The sequence below is a fragment of the Alosa sapidissima genome, chromosome 24 (assembly GCF_018492685.1).
Source record: "Alosa sapidissima isolate fAloSap1 chromosome 24, fAloSap1.pri, whole genome shotgun sequence".
NCBI lineage: Eukaryota > Metazoa > Chordata > Actinopteri > Clupeiformes > Clupeidae > Alosa > Alosa sapidissima.
Window position 1 is genome coordinate 9,527,183 of NC_055980.1, and position 26,089 is coordinate 9,553,271.

The 26,089-nt window shown below is 46.3% G+C and overlaps 1 protein-coding gene across 8 annotated transcripts in view; it reads left to right on the plus strand.

Moving 5' to 3' along the window:
* The window catches only part of mrtfab (myocardin related transcription factor Ab), a 32,863-nt gene extending 8,385 nt beyond the window's left edge, over positions 1-24,478 (plus strand). For 2 of the 8 annotated variants that reach the window (XM_042081855.1, XM_042081859.1), the window contains 17 exons: positions 9,949-10,014; positions 14,490-14,545; positions 15,114-15,189; positions 16,227-16,262; positions 16,447-16,593; positions 17,358-17,518; positions 17,788-17,901; positions 18,397-18,650; positions 18,955-19,153; positions 19,246-19,620; positions 20,538-21,371; positions 21,518-21,724; positions 21,843-21,959; positions 22,292-22,426; positions 22,805-22,888; positions 23,235-23,295; positions 23,588-24,478. In XM_042081855.1, coding sequence (XP_041937789.1) covers positions 9,949-10,014; positions 14,490-14,545; positions 15,114-15,189; positions 16,227-16,262; positions 16,447-16,593; positions 17,358-17,518; positions 17,788-17,901; positions 18,397-18,650; positions 18,955-19,153; positions 19,246-19,620; positions 20,538-21,371; positions 21,518-21,724; positions 21,843-21,959; positions 22,292-22,426; positions 22,805-22,888; positions 23,235-23,295; positions 23,588-24,228 — 3,563 coding nt within the window. In that variant the 3' untranslated portion in view covers positions 24,229-24,478. Of the gene's footprint in view, positions 1-6,894; positions 7,509-9,752; positions 10,015-14,489; positions 14,546-15,113; positions 15,190-16,226; positions 16,263-16,446; positions 16,594-17,357; positions 17,519-17,787; positions 17,902-18,396; positions 18,651-18,954; positions 19,154-19,245; positions 19,621-20,537; positions 21,372-21,517; positions 21,725-21,842; positions 21,960-22,291; positions 22,427-22,804; positions 22,889-23,234; positions 23,296-23,587 lie in introns of those variants that run through there. The other 6 variants (XM_042081861.1, XM_042081860.1, XM_042081854.1 and 3 more) reach the window with 5 other exon arrangements.
* The last annotated feature ends 1,611 nt before the right edge of the window (positions 24,479-26,089 follow it).

The window sequence follows — 26,089 nt, forward strand, 5'->3', positions numbered from 1 at the left end:
CATATAAAACAGAGAAAAGTGAAGATGTTTTTACATGAAGTGCATTAACTCTGCAACAATAACAGCTCAACTTCAACTTTTTTTAAACCAATCTAACCTGTTTACAAGGAGGTTGTAACATGTAGTAGTACACTAGATTTGGCAACATAGGGAAATTTCTAAGAAAAGTGGGATGGGCAGGACGTGACCGAGTCGGGCATAATCTCTAGTCCTCGCAACATCTGCTGAGTCTACCCAGCTGTGAACTCCCTCTAGGCTACGAGTTAGCATGTCAGGATGACACAACTCAGTCAGCAGACCTGACTTGGTGCTTACTGCTTACTACACCACACGGCTCCAGGCCTATGGGATTGAAATGCCTGGTGTGTTGATGAGTTGGGGCGGGAGGATTGTGGCAATTGTTATGAGGTGCTATAGGGAAAGGGGGAGTGGAGAGTCTGGGCTAGGTGACCCTATGATGGATCACTCGGCCATAGAGGAGCCTCTCCCAGGAGCCAGGTGTGCTTAGAGCTCCACAAGACGTACCCTCATGGGAGGGGTGGGGTGATGGGATGATGCAGCTGATTGGATAGGTGCTGGTTGTTAAATGTTGGTCTTGTAGCAAGCAATGACTTACATTTTTTTTTTTTTTTTTTTTTTTTGGTAACAGTACTGTGGCAGATGTTTTAGTGGAGTAATTCAGCTAATTATCAGTTGTTATTGTAGCATGACTTGACATGATATGACTTTTGGTCTGAAGTGATGTGATGGTGAAGACTTCTAAAGCTTCAGTCTTGACGTCAGTCTTGGTTGGATAGTGAAGTGTGTTTATTCTGCTCATTTTTAGCTTGAAAAATCAGTCTTCCATCCTGTTAAGAACATGTTGTTTTCTCTGAAAATACATAGTGTACGTAGGTGACTGTGTAGCCCATCAATCATATTCCATCCATCCAAACACATCTGTTGTTCATGGTTGTTTTAAACAGGGTTTCAACGCAAGTAGAAAGCAGATGGACCAATGCTTCACTCCCGGGAGACGGGAGGGTCCCGAGTCATTATGTGCTGGTGCTGTCATTGCTCTTCATTACAGGACCTCTGTAGGGCAGGCCTACTAATATATGCAGACAACACCGCTATATATACTTGGTTTCAAACAGACACTCACACACTATTTCTCTCTCTCTCTCTCTCTCTCTCTCTCTCTCCTCTCTCTCTCTCTCTCTCCTCTCTCTCTCTCTCTCTCTCTTTCTTTCTTTCTTTCTCTCTCCCTCCATCCTCTCTCTCTCCTTTCTCTCTCCATCCTCCCTCCCTCTCCCTCTCTCTCTCCCTCTCTCTCTTTCTCTCTCCATCCTCCCTCTCTCTCTCCCTCTCTCTCTCCCTCTCTCTCTTTCTCTCTCCATCCTCCCTCTCTCTCTCTCTCTCTCTCTCTCTCTCTTTCTCTCTCCCTCCTCCCTCCCTCCTCCCGACATTCACATGTATACACACACACACACACACACAAAACACACAAACACACATAGGCTGGTGCAGTGTAGATTGAGGAAGCTGGTCTGCAGCTCTCATTCTGTGGTTTTTGTGTGTTATGTAACAGTGAGGGATGTTTGCCAACTCGGGCCTCGACATGCTTCCACAGGCACTGGGGAGAGAATAAGGGGAGGGAAGAGAGAGGAAGAGAAAAACAGGAGGATGGGGAGAGAGAGAGGGAGAGAAAGACAGGAGGATGGAGAGAGGGAGAGGGAGAGAGAAAGAAAGACAGGAGGATGGGGAGAGAGAGAGATGGAGAACTAATGGAGTACAAAGCTTCACTATTCCAAACAGTCTGGACAAGATGCACATCTCCAGAGCAACTTAACTGGCTCTTAAGCCCCCATTCTCCTCTAAGCAAACACTCTGGACGCAGACAAACGCATTCAGGCACATGCATGCTTGGTCACTGTCAAACCCCAATGTAAATATATGGTTGTGCTTGCGCACATGCAGAGAGGACAGCCGATATACACACAAGATCTTTCATGCACCCAGTACATTTACGAAGAAACGCCCTTGTCAAGAAACAATCTTGAAAAGTAGACAAGCTTGGGCACACCACTCCAAACAAGAGTGGCCTTTTCCAAGGTTGCATCACACATACTTTGATTAGATGGGTTGATGTTGCTGCTACGACGCATTGGAGCAATCTATGAGGATCTTATAGCCTGGGCTACACTAAGTGCCTTATCAGCCAGACTTCTCCGAATGTATATCATGCCATGTGTGGAATGGCACCTTCTCCCTGCCTTGTCCTGTGAGCTGTCTGCAGCCTGACTGTGTTGGTTCCTTGGGAAGGATTAAGCCTTCTCCAGGATTAGTTTTGTGTGTGTGGAACATAGATTCATCGCCCACCATTCGCTCTGTGTTCCACACCAAAGCAAGTTGTAGTCACAAGCAGACAGACATGCACGTTCCAAGGGCGTTGCAGAGAAGAAAACCAGGCATCTTTTTTCGTGTCAGGAACAATGTGTTAACAGAACTGATCTTGTTTTGGACCTATTTTTATAAAAAGACAAAGTGAGTATTGTGTCTAGAAACCTGTAGCCCAGTGCAATGATCCTCATGTAAGTAAGCAACATCATGAAGATTATAAACATTTGTCAGATCTATGGGTTGCATGTATCAGAACTGATGAATCTGACTTGGCAAACAGAAAGACAAGTGAAGTGGAGAAGGACAGTGTCTGCTGCTGCTAGCTGCACACGAGCCAGTGAACAGGCACAGACTTGGTGACTCATTGGAGCACTCGAAGTGCTGCACTAAACGTGGACTCTCTGAGCGAGGTTTGTCGGGCACTTTGTCTAGCTCTGAGTAATGTCGAAAGCAAACTGCGTCTATAATTGTTGAGAACAGCCTTCTCCGAGGTGCAAGCTCAATACTGATCTTATCAGTACTTGTAACATGTCGTGTTCTTTTCTCTCTCTTTTTTTCGTCGGGGAATTCTGGTGCATATGCTTATTCTCTACCAAGGGAAGTATGAGGTTTCCAACGAGTGTGTTGGATTTATTGACTTTTTCCACGGGTTTGTTTGAAAATGTAGGCGCTTGTTTTTCTCATGTGAAATTACAGAGCAGAAATGGCACAAGGGATGTCCTAACAGAACCCTGGCCTGGCATCTGTATCAGGATTTGTCATCCATGAAGGGGGAGCAGAAAACATAAACAAAGTGACCGTAAGAGATGATAAGGATTGTTTTCCTCTCTCGCCTCAAGGGCACGACGACCCAGGCATGTGAGGCCCGGTGCAGTGCATTGGTAGGACCACTGAGCAACGTTTCCCCTATCCCTCGAAAGTCAAACGATACTTTACAAAATGTTCTGTAAGAGAGGGAAGGGAGGTGTTTGACCTTGAAATGAGGAACAACATCATTTCCAACCCCCCCCCCCCCCCCCCCCCCTTTCTTTTTGTCTGTGTGGAATCTTTATGTGCATGGATCTAGAGCATAGAATGTTGAGGACATAAAAATGTACAGACAGACTCTTGGGGGGGGTTTCTGCTGGGGGGGAAAAAAAGTAGGGCAGCAGGCTACGAGGTTCAGAGAGAAAAACGATTTCAGATGGTCGTTACATAACGGACTATGACAAAAAAGAGCGACTGGACCAGAGAACCCCCTTTTTCCCTCCATTTTTTTGCCTCCCCCTTTCTGCACTGAACTTGGCCTAACCTTCCCCCACACCACAACGCCCTACTGCCTCATATTACCAGATGCAGACAGCTGGCCTCCATTTAAGCCTTTCTTTCATTCTTCCTCTTTCTCTCTCTCTCTCTCTCTCTCTCTCTCTCTCTCTCTCTCTCTCTCTCTCCTCTCTCTCTCTCTCTCTCTCTCCTCTCTCTCTCTCTCTCTCTCTCTCTCTCTCTCCTCTCTCTCTCTCTCCTCTCTCTCTCTCTCTCTCTCTGTGTGTGTGTGTGAGAAAGCACAAAGTGTGCCCAGTATCAAATTTAGCTGTTCAGCTGTAATGTGGCACACTGGTGGTGAAGGCCCAGTGTCATTATTGCTTTGAAACATGAAGGCCACTAAAGTCAAACTGCCATAATGACTTGACTGTTCAGAGGGGGTCATAGAGCCCCCACCCCCCCTCCCTTTTGAGTCAGTAAAGGCAGTGAAACTGCCAGAGACCTTTCTCAACCCCCCCCCCCCCCCCCCCCCAAGAGCCCCTCTATCCTCCCCAGGCCTCTGTATCTTCAAATTCCTGATTGTTGGACTGAGGACACAGAGAATGAGAGAGAGAGCTAGAGAAAGAAAGGAAGAGAGAGCGGGAGAGAGAGAGAAGTGATAAAGTGAGGATGTAAGGAGGTCTGGCCTGGCATTGAGAGCAGAGCTGAGGGGTTGGGGGGAATGCTGCGGAGAGCAAGTCACAGCTCTACTGCATGTAAACATGCAGCACAGAGTGAATTCCAGGAAAGAAGGAGAGTGGGGGAAGGGGGAACGGACACCTTTCCTCTAAAGAATGTTAATGACTAACTGGAAAGACCTGCCTGCTTTGTGGGTCGATCGCAGAACAAAACATGTCCTCTGGGACACCTGCATGTACTAATTGGGGAGTGATGGTAGGCTGTGCCAGTTTGACATTTGATTGCACTGTTAGGATCCTCAAGCAGACATAGATATCATATCCTTACTAGTTTGTCACTAGTGAACTACTAAACTAAAGCGATGTTGCAACTTGCCACCACAAAAAACAGGATCCATGAGGAAGAAATGGCAAGGATGCTGATAACCGCAATAAGGTAATTTCAAGATGGGGAAAGCTACTGTAATGCCACCACCAGTATCACATAAGGCATTGGGTTACAGTGGGTCACCCTGTATGGGCAAGCCTTGCAGCCATGCACTTGAAATTCACCAGAATGTAGGCCCTATCTTAGGGATCTTACGCAATATCTCTTGCAGAATGATGCTAATCAGTAGGTAAGCATTGCCTCAGCAAGTGCTAAGGCCTGTGTCAACAAGCTGAACTGGGCTCTCTACACACTGCAGCTAACATTGATTATTGTTTTACTCTCTCATACTGCTGATGAAGTAATGTTGTAGTTTTCACTGCAGCACCACCCAATTATGTGGCCGTGGGCGAGATGTGATGGTGCTTCACGCCCCACGTGTTTGAGCATGAGCATCCTGCGCTATAAAACTAAAAACGCGAGTAATGCCGCGCTGTGTGCGGCGATGGACATTAGTCATAACCATACGGCTGCTACTGTGAGGTACATTGGGGAGGAACTAATGTGTCATGGCTTTCCGTGGTGAGTCACCCGGATGTTGTGAAGAGCTTTGTCTGGGTCAGGTGTGAGACGAGGTGGACCTTGAACCACATTGTCTTTCACTCTCAGCTCAGCTCTCGACTCGTACAGGGTGTGTTTGACCAAGACGACGTCTCTGACCCTCACGATGTTCGAGAACTTCCTGATAGTGCACTTCTTGGGAATGTGTATATTATGGGCTGGTTGCTGGTACCCAGCCCCGGGCAGTGAGTGAGTCATACTATAACACGACTTCAAGCGACCTGCACATTTATCACAACAAAAATATTAACATCCTGCCATGCTGTAGGGCGTGCTGGGGATTACGGTGAGCACATAAGCAAACCCACAGCAAGCCCAGCAGAGCTGTATACCTAAGTCATGTATACACTTCATAATATTTATACCCGCTTAGTCGTGTTTGATCAGACGATGTATTAATGTATGTGACGCAGCACGAGAAAGTGAAACTGGTGCATATTAACCTTGTCATTATTACCATACCATAAAGTCGTAGGTTATAAAGTTATCATCATCTCAACTATACTTCTCAGTTGAGTTGAAACAACACATACAAAGCTCCAAGTGTCTAAATATCTAGAAGTGATCTGTTTAAACATTATCGGGATTTGTTTGTTCTTTTGTGTGTGTGTGTGTGTGTGTGTGTGTGTGTCTGGGTGCGAATGTGTATGAGTCACGGTGTTTGTGAGCGCTTTAGTACAGGGATATCTGTGAGTAACCCTACCCATGGCCTGCACAGGTGATAGTGTGCTGAATATAGAGTGGGGTGGCCAGCTGGCCCTACTATTTAAAACTGAGAGAGGACCCAGGGGCGGGTGATAGGGGTTTGGGGGGGGGGGGGCTCACAAGCATTCTGATGGTGCTAGAGTTGAGTCGGGTTTGTGTGTGTGCATGTGTGTGCGCATGCATGTGCGTGTGTGTGGAAAGACGGGGAAACAAGAAACAAGTGGGGGCTAGTCTGTGTGTGTGTGTGTGTGAGCGAGAGAGACCGAGACAGAGAGAGAGAGAGATTGTTTGTCTGTGTGGGTTTTTTGTGGGGGCTTGTTTCTCAAAGCCTGCTGAAAGCTTAAATGCTGTAGTCTGAGGAATGTGTACTGTATTTACCTCTGCAAAACTGTTCTGAAGCCCGTGGGAGACAAGGCGTCCCCTTAGAATAGCAAGCCTCACAAAAACTTCAGGCATCGTTGGATGGATTGACAAAGTTCTGTTGAGGACACAGGAGAATGATCATGCCACATAACATATTGTCCAGATCGTGTTGTCTCACACAGACTATGCCTTTCATATTGATTCAGTGGTGGCTATATTTTATTAGCTCAGCAGTTTATTATGAGAATATTTGTGGCTGATATGTTCGGCTTAAGCTAAATTAGATTCATAGTATTAGCGGGCTGCTGGCAAAGTCAGACAATATGAGAACTTGATGTTGAGGTTCAGCGGTTAGAGGTGTGTGTGTGTGTGGTGGGGAGGGGGTGTAGAAGAGAAGGGGGTGGGGTCTCCACTGTGGAGACTACGAGTGAATGAGAGGCAACAGCTGAGCTGGAGGAGGAGAGAAGAGCAGTCTATTGGCACTGCGTCGGACCCTCCTCTCGTTTCATCTCTCCTCTTCCTGCCTCCCTGACGGCGTCGGCGCGCCAGTGGCCAGAGCAGGCTCTGCGCCGCAGCTCTCTCTGTTCTCACCTCGCCCTCACTCCTCTCTCTATTCCTCTCCTTGGACACAATTTGTTTCGGTCTTCCTGCAAGTGTGACATGTCCAGCACCAAACCTCACCAACTGGACAAAAGGGGTGTTTGACTTGACAGAAGAAAGAGTTGGCAACGAAGCAAGAAATAAGGGATCAAACTTTGACACCAAAGAAAATCCACAAAGGACAACAAAACTTGTTATTGTAAATCAAATTGGTCTAGATCTATGGACTTGATTCTCCGTTACAGATCAGAAAGGGGACCTGTTACGTCTGTGTGATGCATTACCTGCTCAGCAGATTTGGAAGCCAGCTGGAAGATATTAACTGTTGTTAAATATTGGTGCATAATTTGAGATGACAATTTATGGGATGATCAGTCTTAATCTCTGTGTTTTGAACTCTTAAAAACGTGCTTCAATCATCATGCTGGATACTAATCACTGCCTGCACATCGACACTTCCTCCTTGGTGGCTCAACCAATCAGAAACGATACCAGCAAGCCAGGGATAACCATGGATTACGAGAGACACGCCTATCATAGCTTGAAAGAAGGTGGGCATGGAGTGACTTGTGTAGGAGTTGAGTTATTCAGTAAAGCCCAGCTTAATTGTGTTTGTGTGTATTGGGTGTGCTTGAATCAGGTTGTGTGACTGGGAGTGACTTCACTTCTCACACAGCGTCTGCTGAGCAGGTGACTCGCCTTGCTCCCACGACAGGATGGCTGTTTCTTTCAGCGCTCACTGTCGCAGCATTCGTTCGTTACTTCGTCTGGTGGCCAAATGTTGAGGTCATTCTGTCGCCCCTCCGAGTGTGGGCTGAATCGGATGAGGGTGCCAGGTGGACGGGGGAGAGGGGTCTGACCCGCCCCTGTTGCCGCGTGTGGCAGCCCAGGGGCCTTTGGGGACCGCTTTGATTATGCCCACTGCCACGCAGGCCCAGGGATTAACCCAGTTGGCAGCTATACAGTCTGCCCCTCTTTTTTTTTTTATTTTTAACTTGTTTAGTTTTAACTCGTTTTCTTTTTTAGCTTTTCATTTGGCCTTTTGGACTGTAGAAAAGCTGCAGCTAGTGCAACTAGGACAGCATCATCCACCTCTATTTTTCTTCTCTCCTCCACTTCTCTTTCATTCTCTCTCTCTCTCTCTCTCTCTCTCTCTCTCTCTCTCTCTCTGTTGCTCTCACTTGCTGATCTGTTGCTGCTTTGGGCAACGGGAGCATATCGAAGTGTCTGTTTGATTTACAGTAATAGGGCCCAGCTTCACAAATAGGTGTGAGAGAGCTTGTGTTTCCTCACTGCTGTGGTGGGGGCCTTAAATAGTCTGTGTATTGGGTGGTGGTGGTGGTGGTGGTGGGGTTGGGTCGTAGGGGTTCAGCAGTAAAACAGAAAGCAGAGAATGAATGATGAGAATGTGACATGACACCGGGCAGCGGGAGGACGACAAAACAGCCCGGCGTTCGTGACCGTTAACAACCAAGATGGGGCAGATAGAAGGAAAGGCGAGGAAAGCGTTGAGCGTTCAAGGTTTTTGCTCCTGAGAATAGATCTCTCTTTCACCAGTTTCGGGTTGTGCCAGGTGGGGTTGGGTATTCCCCAGTGGCAAAGGCCCTGCTATGTGATCTCAGCACGTGAGCCATGTTAGAAAGTGTGTGTGTGTGTGTGTATGTGTGTGTGTTTGTATTGGTGGGTGCCAGGAAAGGCTGCTAAGTAATTACTTCATAATGTGGGGATTGGTTTTCCCTGAGTCCCCTGTTGAAGGTGACTGGCGGGTATGCGTCAGTGGTCTGTGTTGGAGGTGATGTCATGGGGGTCGGCACCAACAGGTGTGTGCTGGCCCTTCCAGTGTCCCGGTGGGCAGGCGGCTGTCAGCTCCGATCAGCCTGGCAGAAGCCGAGTAACGTTAAGAGGCCAAATGAGTGGAGTGGCCTGTCTGGCCGGCTTGTTTGGTTAATTACTCCCTGATCATCTGAACACTCATTGCCAAGACGAGTTTGTGTTTGTGAGTCAGACTGTTTTTATAGTGGTCAGTTAAGTACAGAGTGCATGTGTTGTCCAGTATTTTGGAGAGGAGAATAGATGGAATTAGAAAAGAGGAATGCACATAACACTAGACTGCATAGATTGTGGACTCGACTGACTGTTTTTCCATATCTAGAAGTTTCCACTTCAACAGTGCTTGTTGCTATGGATACTACTGAGCACATGAACACATCTTGATGCCTAGAATGTATTAAACTGTCACCGAGTAATTGAATATTGAACAAAATGACTCATCTACGCCCCCATAAATTAATTGTCCTCCTTTTCCATGCTGGGAACTGGCCGTCCTTTTTACTTGAAGTTGGTCACTTCTATGAAGAGAATAATCAGTAGAATGGAAAGGGTTAACAGGAGCATTTAAATGCTGACTTCACCATCATGCTCATCTGCAGTTGCATTTGCATAGAGGTCTTAACACAGGCATGACCTTTCATGCCCTGTCGCCAGGCCCAATACCACAGTGACCATATACTCTGATGGCCAGCTTGTTGTTGTTCAGGCAGTTGTCTATGCCCCTGTAGTTGTCATGTGGTGAGTCCGCCCACGTGCCGTCATGCTAGGTCTGTTCTGTCGTGTTCTTTTCTGAAAACAGCAGTGAAGAAGAATCAGGAAGTGTGTAACGCCACCCCCTTCACACCCCGACCGCTTCCCCTTTACCTCTTGCTTCAGTTCTGAGTATATAGAGTGGAAGGAGAAAGAGAAAGAGTGAGAGAGAGGGTGGTTGCTATCAATCTTCTGCTTTTTACCACTCTTTTTAGAAACACTTAGGATACATCAATGGGAATTGCCTGCTAAGAACAGCGGAGAGTGGAGAGACAGAGAGATCATCATCATCACCACTACACTGTACTTCCATTTGACCGACACTTTCTCTCTTTTTCTCTCTCTCTCTCTCTCTCTCTCTCTATCTCTCCCTCTCTCCACCTCTCTATCTCTCCCTCTCTCCACATGCAGTGCTACAGCTCAAACTGCAGCAGCGACGCACACGAGAGGAGCTGGTCAGCCAAGGGATCATGCCTCGTAAGTCTCCCCGCCTGTCTCCACCTCACATAGTTTTCTTTCCCTCCCTTGCCTCTGCCTCTGTTAGGGTGAGTCACACGCCAAAACAAACAGGCGCCGTAGTGACCAGGCCAAAACTCCTGTGGGCCAGCACCAGACAACAACGTCATTAAGATATTCTGGTTTTATTCCTAGATGTGCAAGGATAACTTTCAGATGTTGACTTATGTAAAGGAGGCAAAGGAAGTTGCATGCAAATACAGTATGCGCACTAGGTCATACTTCGACCTTGTAGTTATTGCCTGTTGAACGAGTCTCAGTTTGCATGCAGTGGCTATTATTAATGTAAATGATCTCTTATAGCACATAGCAGCTCATTTATGTGTGTGTGTAATTCTATGTCATATATGTATCACTGAGGCTATAACTTTTAGACATCACTTCATTTAGAAAGCCTCACTGTAGTAATTCTAGAGTACTGCACAATCATTATATTGATGACCTGTCAATGTATGTGACAAAATTAAAGAAGTTGCAGACTTATTTTAAGATGTTATGACCATGCATACATTTTTTGTGCAGTCTTGCAACACTTACTTGAGGTTAAATAGTGGGTGTTGCAAATGCACAGAAGAGAAATATACTGCCTCTTAATATAACAAGGCTGCCTCAGATTAAAACAGCCATGGTCTTTTATCAGGTAGGTCAGCTTCCCCCTCTGTTTCCACTTCCTTTTTTTGCTCACTTCTGCCAAAATGAGGAGACATTCTGTCCAAATTGCTGTACTCTGTTGACACTCTGTGTGCAAAGGAGGAAGGCCCTGTGAAAACGATAGCACAGTGCTGCACTGTCTCTCAACCACAGGAGCCCTAATTCAAAAGGCCCTGGTTCTGGGACCTGGCGATACGATACATATCATAATACATTGGTTACGCTTCAATATATGGGGCATGCCACACTGAAATGAGTCCAGTGTCGCGGAAATCCATTTCGAGATATAACGATTTGAATGAAGAGAGGGTCGAAAAATTACTAAAATATGTATTTTCTAATTTCACCACAAACACATTCCTTAACCTCTTATCTGTCACTCATTGACATATCTTACTGTAAACCGACCTAGAAATATGATTTTGAAGGCCAAATGTGTAGGCTGCGCATTAAAAATTGGATAAAAAAGTTGACGTTTTTCTTCCTCATTCCTGTACGTGAGAACAGGAAAGTTTCTGTTTTCTTTGGTCTGATAACTTTGTGTTTTGGCTATTGGCCTCTTCAAGAAGTCATCATAAATAGGCTATCCACTCGTAATTATTCTGAAGCAATTTTCTATTTTAGCCAAGAGATTTAGGAGAAGAAACAGCCACCTAAACAGTTGTTGCTGACCAGATTCCTCACAGAGATTGCACCTGATTGGTCCGATTCAATTTGTTTTGGAGTTGGCAGCCTATTTAAAAACAAAAATATTAGGCTATGCATTAAGCATTAGGCTATTTTTGTCCTTGTCGTCATTAGAAGTTTATCGAACATTATAGGCTACCTCACAAGTTATACGAATGCCTCACGACTTTTACCACCTGCGTGAATGGAGCATTTAGAAGCTGTGCTGTGTAGTTCAGATCTTTTCGGATTAGACCATAGAGATTCTGAAGCAATTCAATCTTTGGCTACGTATTTCTTTGGAGAACGGACAACAGTGATTGACAGCACTGGGTCTATTTTAATTCTAAAGGCAAAGGGAACTTTATCAGGATGCATAGTCTTGTGGTGATTGGTTGAGAGGAAATATACATAATATGCTCATTTACACTTCACAAACTTTAAAGCTGATTTTCTCAAAACTTGTTTTTTTGCCGAGATGAGGATAGCCTTCACACTTTGGCCAATAATAGGGTTGACTAAACGGAACTGAACAAATGACCCCTTGTTTTAAACCCTAAGGTCTGTGGATTATGAATATCCAATAAACCCATTTTTTGTCAAACTGAACTAATTTCGTTGTGGCACGCCCCATATTGCGATATATTTCAATACTGTGCGAAAGGTGATATATTGTCATTTTTTTAGTCTAATTTTAGAAAAACTGATTATAAAGAAGACATCATACACATAAAATGTAAGTACAAAAAGTCTGCTTTAGACAAACAATTCAGTATATGGTACAGTGCAGTGCAGTCTGCCTATGTCAATAGCAAAATAAAGTACTTGCAGGTAAACTATTCATAAAACAATCAATATTATGTTTTTGAATATCGATAGTATTTGTAGAAGTATTGCCGAATAAAATATTGCGATATCCGATTTTATCAATATTTTCTTACACCCCTATTCTGGGACAGACCCGAGGCGAATACGTAGCCAAACCGAGCCATGTCGGTGACTGGTCCATTCAGCATTTTGGGCTCATTTTAGGGTCCCTTGACACAGGAAGCAATGGCCCAGCTGTTTCAACAAAAACTGTTAATGTCTCTTTTACCAAATGCCGCAAGAACATTGTGCAAAAACGCGATACTGATATGAGCACATATGGCCAGCTGCTCCGCAGCAGCAGGAAACACATTGGAACTGCGTGGTCATGCAGGCCCAGATCAGCAGTCAGTCGTTATCAGCCTAACCTCTGAATAAGATTACTTCTCATTCCGCAATATAATAATTTATGAGAATACAGGATTCAACCATCATAGGATGGCGATTTTCTCATTAATTAAAACATCCGATCTGAATCCCATTTGTATACCTCTCTACTCAGGCAGAAGTTTAAACAAAGTCCCATTTTTGCCTGGCGTCCTCAGAAGCGGACCTAAGTGACGACTGGGTGTCTGCACAACATAACCCTCAATGGATGAGTAGAGTGCATCAATCTGTAAAAGAAAACCGATGCACAGGCTCACCCTTTAAATTCACACACACATTTAAAGTGTTTTGTTGTGACTGAGCTCTGAGAGCCTGTGTGGTCTCAGCAGCTCTGCACGCGGCCCCGGAGGGACATTGGAGGAGTTGGCAGGGGGACCGGGAGGTGAGAACAGGTGAAGGCTCCGTTTCTGGTGTCACATGTTCCTTACTGACCCACCGCGCTATTAAAAGAGATTAGGGAACGGTGCCCCGAGATTTGGGCATTGATCCACGTATGCCAACCTCGGGCTTCAGCAACCCCACGGGTGCCCCAGCACGACAGCGCTGACTGTCGCCAGTGTTTTCAGCAGAGAGAGATGGAGGCCCCAGAGCTATGCCAGATGTTTAAAGTAAATTGATACACTGCATGCATAGTCTAGAGACTATAAAAGATCACTGGCAGAGCTATGACACTCTCTGAGTTGCGTCATAGCCTGCACCACCCTCCGCCATTCCCTGCACACGCAACAGACCCCTGGACGCTGAGAGTCTTGATCTTCACTGGCCTTGCCCAGCCCAGCCCCTGTCGCTCTGGAGGTTTCATCACCCGCTCTTGCTCAATCAGGAGCTCTTACATCAGGTTCAACCGTCATGCTCTCCGCCTCAATCCCCTCCACATCTGCAGCCGCAGAACATCGAACAACTGAGGAACGTTTTAGTTCTAAACGATAAGTTTGCTGAGGGATGGTGCAGAGTCTTAAAGGAGAAATCCATCATTTTTATTTATTTATTTATTTTCATATGGATCTTCACACATCTCGGGTCACCAAGTACTGTCGATACGAGGAAAAAAAAAACAGTTTTACCTAGCTCGAGTCTGTGAGCCCCCATGATCATGCCTCCAGAGTGTAGCGCTGTAGCTGCCTGGCTGCTTTAGCTGTTGGAACTAGCAATTCGAGCTAGGTAAAACCGATTGTTTTCGGGGTTTTTTCGACAGTACTTGGTGACCTCAAGAAAATCACTGGATTTCTCCTTTAAGACTCCCCACACTTCGGCGCCGGCATGAGTGCGGCACACCCCATTTTCAATATTCAATTACTTTTATTCCATTTATTTCAATGCAACCCTGCACACCACCGATGAACCCTTTCGCTGCAGCCGTGTAGATTACGATTCAGTTCTATTTTTGTCGGAGCTGCTCAATAAAATTCATTTTTTATGTCTGGCTGTTAAAAATTTCAACGCTGGTGTGCGTGGGCAGTTGACAGAAAATGGCAGCGTCAATGTGCAATGTGCGCTTCACTGACCTCATCTACCTGAGAAAAGAGCAGTGAATTGAGAACATGGTTCCTGTGAAACACATCTCTGTGAGACAGCACATCTCTATGAGACAGATTATACTCATCTATAATGGTGCAAATTGTCACACATTTTTGAAACCACTGTTGCAAGCCACAGAATGGCCTTCGCCTCATGTGCTCATGTTCTTGTTTACTGATAGGGGATGTTAGGGCTTTTTTTTTTACAGCTTGCTTGATGATAACCAGAGTGACATTTTCACAGGATAACCAGTTCTGCTTTGAGAATGTGTTGCATCAAATAGCAAGCAACAATGCGGCAGCGCGTTCGACCGTCCTCACCTCTGGTCTCTCTCTCTGCCCTCACAGCACTGAAGAGCCCGGCTGCTTTCCACGAGCAGAGGAGAAGTCTGGAGCGGGCACGGGTGAGTTAGCATCATCCAACTCGGTGACCAACAAGTTACTGAGTACAGCCCCGTACCCCAATCTGTTACAGACTGATCTTCTTAGCTGATTGTCTTTTTCTTGCCTTGTGTAAAGCGCTTACATTTAACCTGAGGCTTTTTCGAAATGACTTAATCTCTCTTCAGTATTTTATTATTATTGTATTATTGTTTTCCTTGACTATTGTATTCTTCTTTTTCCTTTATTTTTTACTTCTCTTTAATATACTTTACAAACTATGGTTCAACCTTCTGTAATTCACAGCCTTCTGTAATTGTTTTTTGTCATCACGTCTGGAAAGACTGCACACTCTTCATACCGATTTGACGGCTGTCTATCAGCAAATGCACATGGTTCTGTTTAGCATGTTCTCTACAGGAGCTTTCAGTTCCTTTAGCTTAACTAGTTCAAAAGGGGTGTTGTCGGCTTAGACTAAGTTCCCCAGAATCATAGAGCACACACACACACACACACATTGAAATTCCCTGCACTTTGGGTCTTTTTGTGTTACCAAGTCTTCCATGTAACCGACTTCTCGGTCTCCCTCAGACGGAGGACTATCTGAAGAGGAAGATCCGGAGCCGTCCTGAGCGGTCGGAGCTAGTGAGAATGCACATACTGGAAGGTGAGTAGGAAGCGCTGCTCTGACACCGTCGTGTTTGAAAACGAGACCGTGTGCACGACTCTTTATGGTTGTGGTGATCTAAATAAACGCACGGTACTACATTTGTAGCTTTACAAAAAAATAATGCCTCTAAATATAGTTGGTATAGATAAATGGATAGATGCACAAGCATCTTGATTGTTTCGCATCCCATTGGCCTCCTCTAAAGGAACAGTGAATATCTATCACATGACGGTTCAGGTGAAGTAAAGTTTCCAAGCCAGCAGTTTTACAAAGTGAAAATGTTACAACAGCAAAATATGTTCATACAGTGAGCAGTTGTGGTTTAACATAAAGACATTAAAAAGCATGTAGTGTCAGGATGAGAATGACTTTCACCCTTTTGGTGATAGTAAGCATGTAAACAGCTCTGCTAACCACAGCCTCAGTCACCTTTTGCAAACCACATTAGGGCAGGACCCACACAATAAAGGCCATTGTTGTGCTGTAGTGACTCTTTTATTCTTTAATTTGGAAACCACATTTCATCCTTCACTCCAGAACACACCATCACACACAAAGTCTTTCATTCAAGTGGTCTGGATTGGATTTCCACTCACATTAGAGGTTATAAAACAACAAACATTGCAAGTGTTTTTGCAATTGATTACAAGACGCACCAATACTTGAAAAACAAAAAAGGAGTACTTGAAAACGACAAGCTATACCAGGGATTTACCATCATGTTAACCTGCTGCAACCTTGCCCATAATCTCATACGCTTATGAGTTTACATCTTTAATCAAAACACTTACAGTGGGCCACTAATTAAACACCAACAATCTCTAAAAACGTTCAATTTGTGTTTGGTTATTTCTGTTTATTTCTATTTCTGCTTGTTTCCTTTGGTCATGTACGTGACCAGTTCTCATAGTGCACCATGTCTGCTTCACTGCAGTGTTGCGTGTTTCACACTGACTGTTGTGACCTCTACCAAATTTGCTTTTGTAGCATTTATCAAAATGGCCACTGGTAATAGCTGTGTTTTCTGTTTTAAGTACTCCCCAAGACTAGACAAGAACTACACCAGGAAGGTAAATTTAGAACTGATGCATTCAACTTAGCAAGCATATAGTTGTATTGTTATTTTGTTTAACCAATGTTGTTTCATTTCCCAGTGCTTTATGTGTCTGGCTCATTGCATTTATTTGTGTTCGTGTTTGTTTGTTTTTGTGTGTGTGTGTGTGTGTGTGTGTGTGTGTGTGTGTGTGTGTACAGAGACATCGGCCGAGCCCTCTCTGCAGGCCAAGCAGATGAAGCTGAAAAGAGCTCGTCTGGCTGATGACCTCAACGATAAGCTTTCTCACCGACCAGGCCCCATTGAGCTCATCCACAAGAACATCCTGCCCGTGCACACAATCATTGGTACAACTCTACCTATAGTGGACACCCTGACACCCATTGTTGCACACAAGCAAACACCACATGACCACATATTAGCTAGAGTTGCCCTAGCACCTGTTTCGTTTACAGTATGTACATAACAACCTTGTTCAATATTTTCATTATGCAACGCAGGGATATGGTGCATTAGGATGAAAGACCTAAAGGATTGAAACATGTATCCCCATGTATTCAGACATTTTCTGGAATGTGTATGTGTCAGGGTGATTTATTAAATCTAAAAATCTAAGTTTTAGGAAGTTCGGTCAGGTTTAGTCTCTCTATCTCTCTGTCTTTCACTCAAATGCCCACATAGATCAAGATGTGTCATTGATGTGCCAATGGCAACACATCTCGTGCAAAACCGCTGCCCGAGGTGTTGTGTTGAAACCAACCTCACAGTAACAGCGTGTACCTCCTGGGTGTTTACATACTGATTGATGCCATTTGAGCCCTGGTGTTGCTACATGCTATGGTCAATGTTGCAGTGAGCTCATGTTGCGACAGAAGCAGTTGGGTGTTGTCAACCATGAGCCTTTTGTTGTTCATTGATTAGAATTTTGTATTGTGCCACCATCTGTTTGTTTTGCTCCACTGAAATGATTATTTAAAAAACTACATAATACTGGCGGAAGTCTGGTGCCCAACAAGTGAAAAACAACTGCTGTTGAAGTCGGCTGTTGAAGTCTGCTGTTGTTGGCTGGATGAAGTCGACGGGAGTGTTCACTTGTCAATTACTCCTTCAGGTACGGAGTCACCAAAGGGCGACAGCTCCTCATTGGACGAGGACAGCAGTGATGCGCTCTCGCCTGATCAGCCAGCCAATCACGACTCTCCCCTCAGCTCCAGTCAGCAGCACTCGCCGCCTGATGTGCTTAATCTGAATGGCAACCCATCTCCCCCTCAGGTACCCTCACCATTGTAATGAACTGATTAATTAACCTTTTACACCACTTAATACATAATCAGTGACTTAGCTTCACTAGGATAAACAGAGTGTGATAATAAGTAAAGAGTGGTGAATGTAAACAGAGTGGTGGTGATGACTAAATGGGTAGAATGATCGAGATGAAGTGCTGGCCAAATGAAAAGTGGAACTATAAGTGTTGTGCACATATTAATGTTCCTCTTCATTTCTGAATGTTCCTCGTTCCTCTTCGTTTGTCTCCTGTGCAGTTCCTTCCCCAAGTCCCCTTGCAGCTGAACGGCATGGACGTTCCTCCTCCACAGCCGCTGACCAATGGGGCCTTGACAGTCACCACACCGCGTCCGGCCACGGGACAGACGAAGGTGGGCTCTCGTCCTCTAAACAGTTGCACCTTAATGACTCCTGGGTTTTTGTTTAAGTTTCAGGAAAATCAGGCCAGTAGTTGTGGTGTAATTCTGCTTACAAACAAACAAATGAACAAGCAAGCCAGTGAAACCACCAAATAAACAGACACGTGCGAAGACATAACATCCTTGATGGAGGATTTGTTATAAATACAGTGAACTTGGTTGAGGCATGTGCTGTACTGAGTGCCATGATGGATTATTCTATGTGTAGCACCCTAGTATGTGCTCAAGAGGTCTAATAGGCTCTGAACAGGTTCTTTATTCTCTTGGTCCTCTCCTCGTCTTTTTTTCTTACATATGGACATACCGAATTCTTCTCATCCTTTAAAAAAAAGAAGAAACAACCTCATGCATCCTAGTGCTTGTGTCTTGTTTCTCTTCTTCATGTAACATTCCTCTTCCTTCCCTTTCTCTTCCTCTTCCTCCCCTTTCTGTTCCTCCTCCACACAGTCGTCGTCTAAGTCCAGCTCGGACCGGCCGTCCCAGCGGCCCAAGAAGCCCAAGGACAGCAAGCCCAAGGTGAAGAAGCTCAAGTACCACCAGTACATCCCGCCGGACCAGAAGGCGGATCGCGAGCCGCCGCCCCAGATGGACTCATCCTACGCCAAGCTGCTCCAGCAACAGCAGCTCTTCCTGCAGCTGCAGATCATCAGCCAGCAGCAGCAGCACTACAACTACCACACCATCCTGCCCGCGCCGCCCAAGTGAGTGTGTGTGTGTGGGGGTGGGTGTGTGTGCGTGTATGTGTGCGTGGGTCTGTACGTACATGTGTAAGCGGGATGAGCCCGAGTTTTATCATTGGTTGTGAAGATTTTTTTTTTTTTATTGGAGAGTCAGTCAAATAAAGACAGAGCGAGATGATGTGACACTGAGTAGAAGTTCTACAGTTGCAATTCCAAGTGAAGGCACTAGAGGGAGCTCTAGGCCCTGCTCTTTGTCAGCGTGCTGGGGTTGTGCGGTTATGTTCGGAGGAAGTCCGTTCTCACTGCAGCCATTTCCTCTCTCCAGACCCCCTACTGAGCAGCAGCAGCAGCCTCCGCCTGCTCCCCCTCCCCCAGCCAACCCTGGGCCCTCCCCGTCCCGCGCCGTGCCAACCCCCACCTCCTCCTCCACCCCCTCCAGCCACACCGGGTCCAACCGACACAGTCAGCCCCCGTCTGGCGACGCCAAGCCAAGCACCCTGCCGGCAAACCTGGACGAGTTCAAAGTAAGCTGATGTTTGAAAGAGCGGTACAAACGCATACAGTGTTAAAGTCAGTGGTCCTGGTGTTAAACTTTGTTTTGTGATTGTAACTCCAGGTTGCTGAACTCAAGCAGGAGCTCAAACTGAGGGGTCTGACCGTCTCGGGCACCAAAAACGACCTGATCGAGAGGCTGAAGAACTACCAGGAGCAGAACGGTGGTGCCATGGCAACTGCTCAGAAAGCTTCCCAGCCTCAGGGGCAAACGAATGGCCTCGCGCCTGTTGTCGCACAGTCCAAGGAAGCCCCAGTGAAAATGGGAACCATCCCAGTTGTCAACGGCCATGTCACTCAGATGTCCACCATGCCCCACGTGATGCGCTTCAGCAGCACAAGCTCCTCCCCTCCTGTGTCTCCCGCCCCCTCTGACCGGTCATTGGCTGGAATGAGCCCAGACGAGACCAGCTGTAATGGCGACGTGTTTGGTGAAATGGTATGCTCACATTTTTACCACTTTAGTTAGTTGGTCTTCATAACGAATTAAAGAATTTGTCCCATGCACTCCCATTCACCTCCCTGAATTAGACCATTTCCTTCTGCCTCTGCCTCATATTCTGCAAGAACCCCACAGAGTTCCCTGGCATGTTTTCATTTTGAAAGACCGACTTTGGCAACTTCCTTAAGCTATTTTTCATGTGTTACAAGACATGCCACGAGTGAAATAACCAGTAAACACCATGGCATAAGTATTTCCGGTCTAGAATGTCAGTGCGGCAGTTGACATTCCAAAATGACGATTGAAAACAAGCCGCTGTTGTTGCGTGACAACAGATGGAAGCCATTCCTGACTGATTTGCAGGATCAAAGCATTTCTAGAAAAATAGTTTTCTTTCAAAATGGTATGCTCACATTTGTGCCCCTGTTTATTTGGCCTTCATAACGAATAAAGAAATCGTGAAGATGTTTATCCGGAGTGCACCCCCATTCATGCCTCATATTCTGCAAGAACCCCACGGACTTCCCTGGCGTATTTCACTTTTAAAGACCTACTTTGGCAAAAATCTACTTCAGCCGTTTTTCAAGTGTTACAAGACGCATCACTAGCCAAATAAGCAGTGGTTAATTTTGCATAACAAGCTAAATTAGTAGTGCCTAAGTATTTCTGGTTTAGATGGGCAGTGCACCAGTTGACATTCCAGAATAACGGCCATTGTTGCGTGACGACAGAGGGAACCCAATTCTGAATGATTTCCTGGATAGGGTTTTACAAAGCTATTCTGGAAAAATAAGAGGACCCTTCTTCACATTAAGCTTTACAAGACAAGCAAGTTAACATTATCAAATAGCTAACAAATGACTAAATGCAGTGTCGGGGGCCCTCTCTCTCTCTCTCCCCCCCCTCCTGTCTAGGTGAGCTCCCCTCTCACTCAGCTCACCTTGCACCCGTCCCCGGAGCCCCTGGAGGCTGTGGTAAAAGAGGAGCCGCGGGGCCTCGGCCAACTCTCCAGCTGCCTCTCCCGGCCCCAGCCCCCCAACGCCGCCGCCACCGCCGGTCAGAACAAGGACCAGATGCTGCAGGAGAAGGACAAGCAGATCGAGGAGCTGACGCGCATGCTGCGCCAGAAGCAGCAGCTGGTGGAGACGTTGCGCTCGCAGCTGGAGCAGGGCAAGCGCAGCGGCAGCAGCACCACCGCCGCTGCGGACATCCCCAACGTCGTCCTCGCTGCCACCGCCGCCGAGACCCACCTCCTCCTCAACGGCGTCCAGCTCAACGGCATGGCCGCCAGGGTGAAGGAGGAGGCCGAGGACGAGAAGATGGCGCTGACGACCACAGCGGTGACCACAGCGAGCGCTCCTGTGGTGGCGATGGAGACGCAGCAGACTCTGCTACAGCAGCAGCAGCAGCAGGCGGCGCAGAGGAAGGTGCAGATGCCGTGCTCCCAGCAGACGCTGCTCAAGCTCCAGCAGATCCAGCGGCTGCAGGCCCAGCAGCAGCAGCAGCAGCACGTGGAGCTGCAGAGGATAGACCTGCAGCAGCAGCAGCAGAAACTGCAGCAGCTGATCATACAGCAGAGACAGGCGCAGCAGCAACAACAACAACAACAGCAACAACAACAACAACTACTACAACAGCAACAACAACAACAACAACAACATCAGCAGCAGCATCAGAGGAAGCAGCTGAGACCTCAGAAGCAGCAGCAGAGGCAGCAAAAAAAGCAGGAGCCTCCCAAACCACAGCAGGTCAGTCAGACTCTCCAGTACCTTATTAAATAGAGATTGAATACTGCCAACTTCTCCCCATGACACTGATTATTGCCATTCATTCACTCTCTATTCTGTGTAGTTTTCTTATAGTGTAATAATTTGTATTGGCACTTTTGTTATAGGCCCCTCAAGTGTTTGTTACCCAGCAACCCAGTACACCGGTCACAACACCCTCAATCTCATTGGACCTCCTCAAGGCACATCCCGCCCCTACGTTGGTGACGGACGGCAATGGTAACCACTATCTGATCACACTGACCAGCAGCAACACAGACGGCCAGCTGCCCATTTCACCACAGAGCAAGACCAACGGCCGCATCACTCTGCAGGTACAGACCGGTTTCTCACAGCTGACCTTCCCAAAACGGCGCCCTAGATAGATTTCACAGTATTAATATGGTCTAGACTAATGAATGGGTAATGCTCAACGTGTTTGTTTTTAATCAGAGGTTACAGTCAACTCCTGTCAAGCTCCCCAGCCAATCACCTGTACAGATGGTCACCGGCAACAACCAGTCAACACCGACAGAACAGAAAACTCCTGTTAAACAGCCTGTGAAAAAGGTTTGTTGTTCACATTCATATACAAAGAAAAGCTATTAAAGGAGAATTCCAGCGATTTTTCACACAGATCTCGGGGTCACCGAGTACTGTTGGTACGACTAAAGCTAAAACAATCAGTTTTTCCTAGTTTGAGTTGCTGCAGCCAACAGCTAGCTACCAGGTAGTTCCAGTGCTACACTCTGGGGGCATGTTCATGAGCCCCCATGTTGATGCCCCCAGAGTGAAAAATCGCCATAATTCTCCTTTAAATGAGATTTAGTCTTGTATAGAGTTGGTCCTCTTAGTGTGTTTTGGTCAAGGCTCATGATGCCTGTCTGTTTCCTCTTCCTCAGAGGACCGCCCTCCATCTACAGACCAATGGCATGCAGGAGCCCAGCGTGCCTGTCACTGCGCCACCCAATCTCCAGCCTTTCTTCTTCACCAAGGACTCCTCATTGGATCAGACCATCTCGCCTCCACCAATCAAGGTAGGGCGGCGAAACTCTCAAAACCCCCATATAGACCCTTTCAACAATAAAAACAAAAACAATGCTTCAACATTCTATTTGGGCCCCAATCTACTTCCTCTGCATTAAGATAACATATGGAATGTTAAAAAGGAAGTCTTGTGGGGCCAACTATGATGCTGATAATGGAACTCTCTTGAAAGGGTCCATAAGGAGTCACCCTGTCTGAATTTAACACTTCTTCTATTCACTGTACTATATTCAGCCGTTTCCATTTCCTGTATCCGTGTTCTTCTCATATCTCAACTCTGTGTGTTCCCCTTTTCACTGACATTCAGTAGTTCAAACTCCTCCATTCTTTCTCACTTCATCGGTTCTCTTCCTCCTCTTTTCCTACAGCTGGAGGTGTGTCCGACCTTTGACCGACACACCTTGTTCACCCCTCCCTCTCCTAAACAGACCTCTCACTCCACTTCACAAAAAGTACGACCAGTCATCTGTCTTGTCTGTCTCTGTGTCTGTCTGTCTTTCTGTTCTCTTTCATCTCATCCCTTTCTTCCTGTGTCTATTGTCTCTCTGTTTACTTATGGCAATGCCTCTAACCAGGTCAAGGTTTTTTCTGATAGTTATTAGTCAGAAGAGCAAGTGTTTTGTTTGAAAGTCTTTATCAGATATCAGATGTTATGGTTCAGTTTTATGCCTTTATGATGACCGATAGTGTGTTCTAATCGATACCACACCGGTATGGACTGTATGACCATTGTCACTGTTATCTGCATACACAAGAGTGTTCGTTCTCATGGAATGATTTGTTTATATTTGACCACAGGAGAATGGTTCAAGCAGCCAGCATATTGACGACTTGTTTGACATCCTCATCAAGAGTGGAGGTAAGTGTTTTTTTTTTTTTTTCTCCCAGAATATATATGTGTGCCAAAAACATCTAGTTCTGATCCACCAAGACAGTTCAGAAAGTACCAGTATATTAGTTCTTCAATTATCAGTGAATGGAGAGGCTACAAGTAGTCCTTGCCACATGTTAATACAGTATACATACTGTACTTTTTTAGTGTAGTTTATGTAATAATATACATTTAGTAAAGTGTTTTATGTAAATGTTGTACTGTGTATGTATGTTCTCATAATGGTACTCATACTCTCTTCTCTTTGATCCCAAACCAGAAATCTCCTCCAATTTCAAAGCTAATCCAGACCCGTCCCTTTCTGAGCTGCACTCCAACCCGCCCACCCCCTCCCCTCCCTCCTCCCCCCTCCGCCTCTCCCCCCCAACACCTCCTCCAGAGCCGTCCTCCATCTCCTCCTCCCTCTCGTCCACCTCCTCCCTCTCCTCCTCTTCCCAGCATGCCCTGCGGAGCGGGCGGCTGGAGGACTTCCTGGAGAGCACCACGGGCACGCCGCTGCTGGGCGTGGCCGCCGCCGCGGACGGTCCGATGACGCTCATCGACGAGCTGCACAGCCAGATGCTAAGCACGCCTAGCATCCTGGACCACCCGCCCTCGCCCATGGACATCAGCGACATGGGCTTCGCGCCGCACCCCGCCGGCCTAGACTTCGGGGACCCCACCCTGGACGGCATGGACTGGCTGGACATATCCATGGGTGGGGGAGGGGGCGGCGTGGGGAGCGACAGCATCGGAGGGAGCGGAGACGGGACGGGGAGCAGCCATGGCGTCGGGGTCGGCGGGGGCAGTGAGAGCGCCACCATCTTGGCGCCGCTCGGCTCGCAGACGCCCCCTAGTGTCTTCTCGGCAGACTTTTTGGACAGCTCAGACCTGCAGCTGCACTGGGACTCCTGTTTGTAGCCCCCCCCTCCCCCCTCCCCCGCCCGCCCGTGAGCGCGCTTGTGTGTGTGGTCTTCACCCGCTGGCTGGCGCCAGTGCAGCCAGGACATGGACGCGGACACGAAACCCATCGCTGTAGGGGGGGGGACGCCAGTGTTGAGACGTGTACTCGCAAGCAAGCAGACGTTAAAACACACATCCACAAACTGTGCACATATGCTGTGAAAGCCCCTGCTGGAAATCGGCTGCAGATGCAAAAAAAGAAAGAAAACCCAATCGTGGAGACCCTCTCCTTCTCCCTGGCGTCCGTTCCACTGATGGCATAAGCACTGAGTATTTCTCCTCCACTCCCACGGCTCCACCCCACCTGCTGCACCACCTGTATCCAAAGACTTTGCCAACAGTCCCACGGTCCCTCCTCTCTCGTCTCTCCACCCTAAGCTACTCCTCACATTGCAGTGCTCAGAAAGCAGTACACTCTAGCCATGCGTAGGCTTTCTGTCAGGCAGAAAACCCTGTAAGTAGTTTCAACATATCTGTGGTAGGAGTTAGGCTGCTGCGGCAGATCTAAGATGAATTGGCAAAGAAGAGAGGAAATTTCACAAATGTAATACCAAAGGCAGTGTCACTTTTCAATGAGCATAGTGTGTGTTTTTTTTTTAAAAATAGCAAAATCTATACCATCTATGCTGATTTTCCAGATATCAACACACCAATAGTTGTTGTCATCTAGCTACCCTTCTTGGTTAAATTGCTGAACACTGCAACTGAGCCTGGTTGCCTGCAGTTGTGTGGTTGGACATAAAGAACATGTCTGCCTGGTCCCAGTAAATGAAATCTCATGGTCAGCGCTGCATGGCTTCTCCATAAAAGACAGGGGTCATCACCGTCAGCTATTTTCCCTTTTTATTGCTGGTAATTGGTCAGGTCAGATGTGCCTTACAGTGTAAGGCATCACAGTACTGGACATAAAAACAGTCAGCCGGTGTTTTACAGTTTTGAGGTTGTGTACATTCTACAATTATATTTTAAATATCACCATGGTAACCGAGGTTGCCCTGTCTCTCATGCGCTGGGTCCAAGTTGGGCTTCTGTCACTGTTGTACTGCTGTGCCCTTGTTCTTGTGTATTAGCACTGAGTTTATCCTTTCTCTGTTTCTCTTCCTTCCATCCTTTCTTTCTTTTCTTTTCTTTCTTTTTTTCTTTATTTCTTCCTTCCCTTCTTCCTCTATATTTCTCTCTCTTTCTATCTCTTTGTCATTGACTATAATGTTGGTGGAATCTCTCAGTGTATCAGTTCTTCCAACTTTGCACTTAAGACTACCTGAACTGGTACCCTTGTATCGGGACGGGGCTTTCAAATACACACAGCCTCCTGGGAATTTGGTTTGGTGATGTTCATCAGATCACTATGCATTGCTATTTGGGGTATATATTATAAGTTGGGCTTTTTCTTTCTTCTCCCCTTGATTGTATAGTTTTAGCAGGTGGAGATTTGAGCTGGGCTTCCAGGTCAAAAATATTTGAACCTTGTAATTTTTTTAAAAGAATTAAAAAAAATTAAAAAATGACCAAATATGAAATGGGCGATGATTTGTGTGTGTGTGTGTGCGTGTCTTGACTGTGTGTATGTGTTTGTTCATGCATTTGATGTATAATTCTTTTACAGTTAAATAATCGGGGCTGTGTAGGCTCATGTTGCTGTCAGCAGTACCTTTTTGATTTATTGCAAAGGGACATCTGTTTTCTGTGCAATTTTATTGCATATTATAAATGGCAAATTGTACTCTATGTTACTCCGTCCAAGCGGAGAAAGACAACAGAGCCGATACAGAAAGGTGTCTTGAAGTCATGAAGTGTCAGTTAACTGTAATAAGTTCAC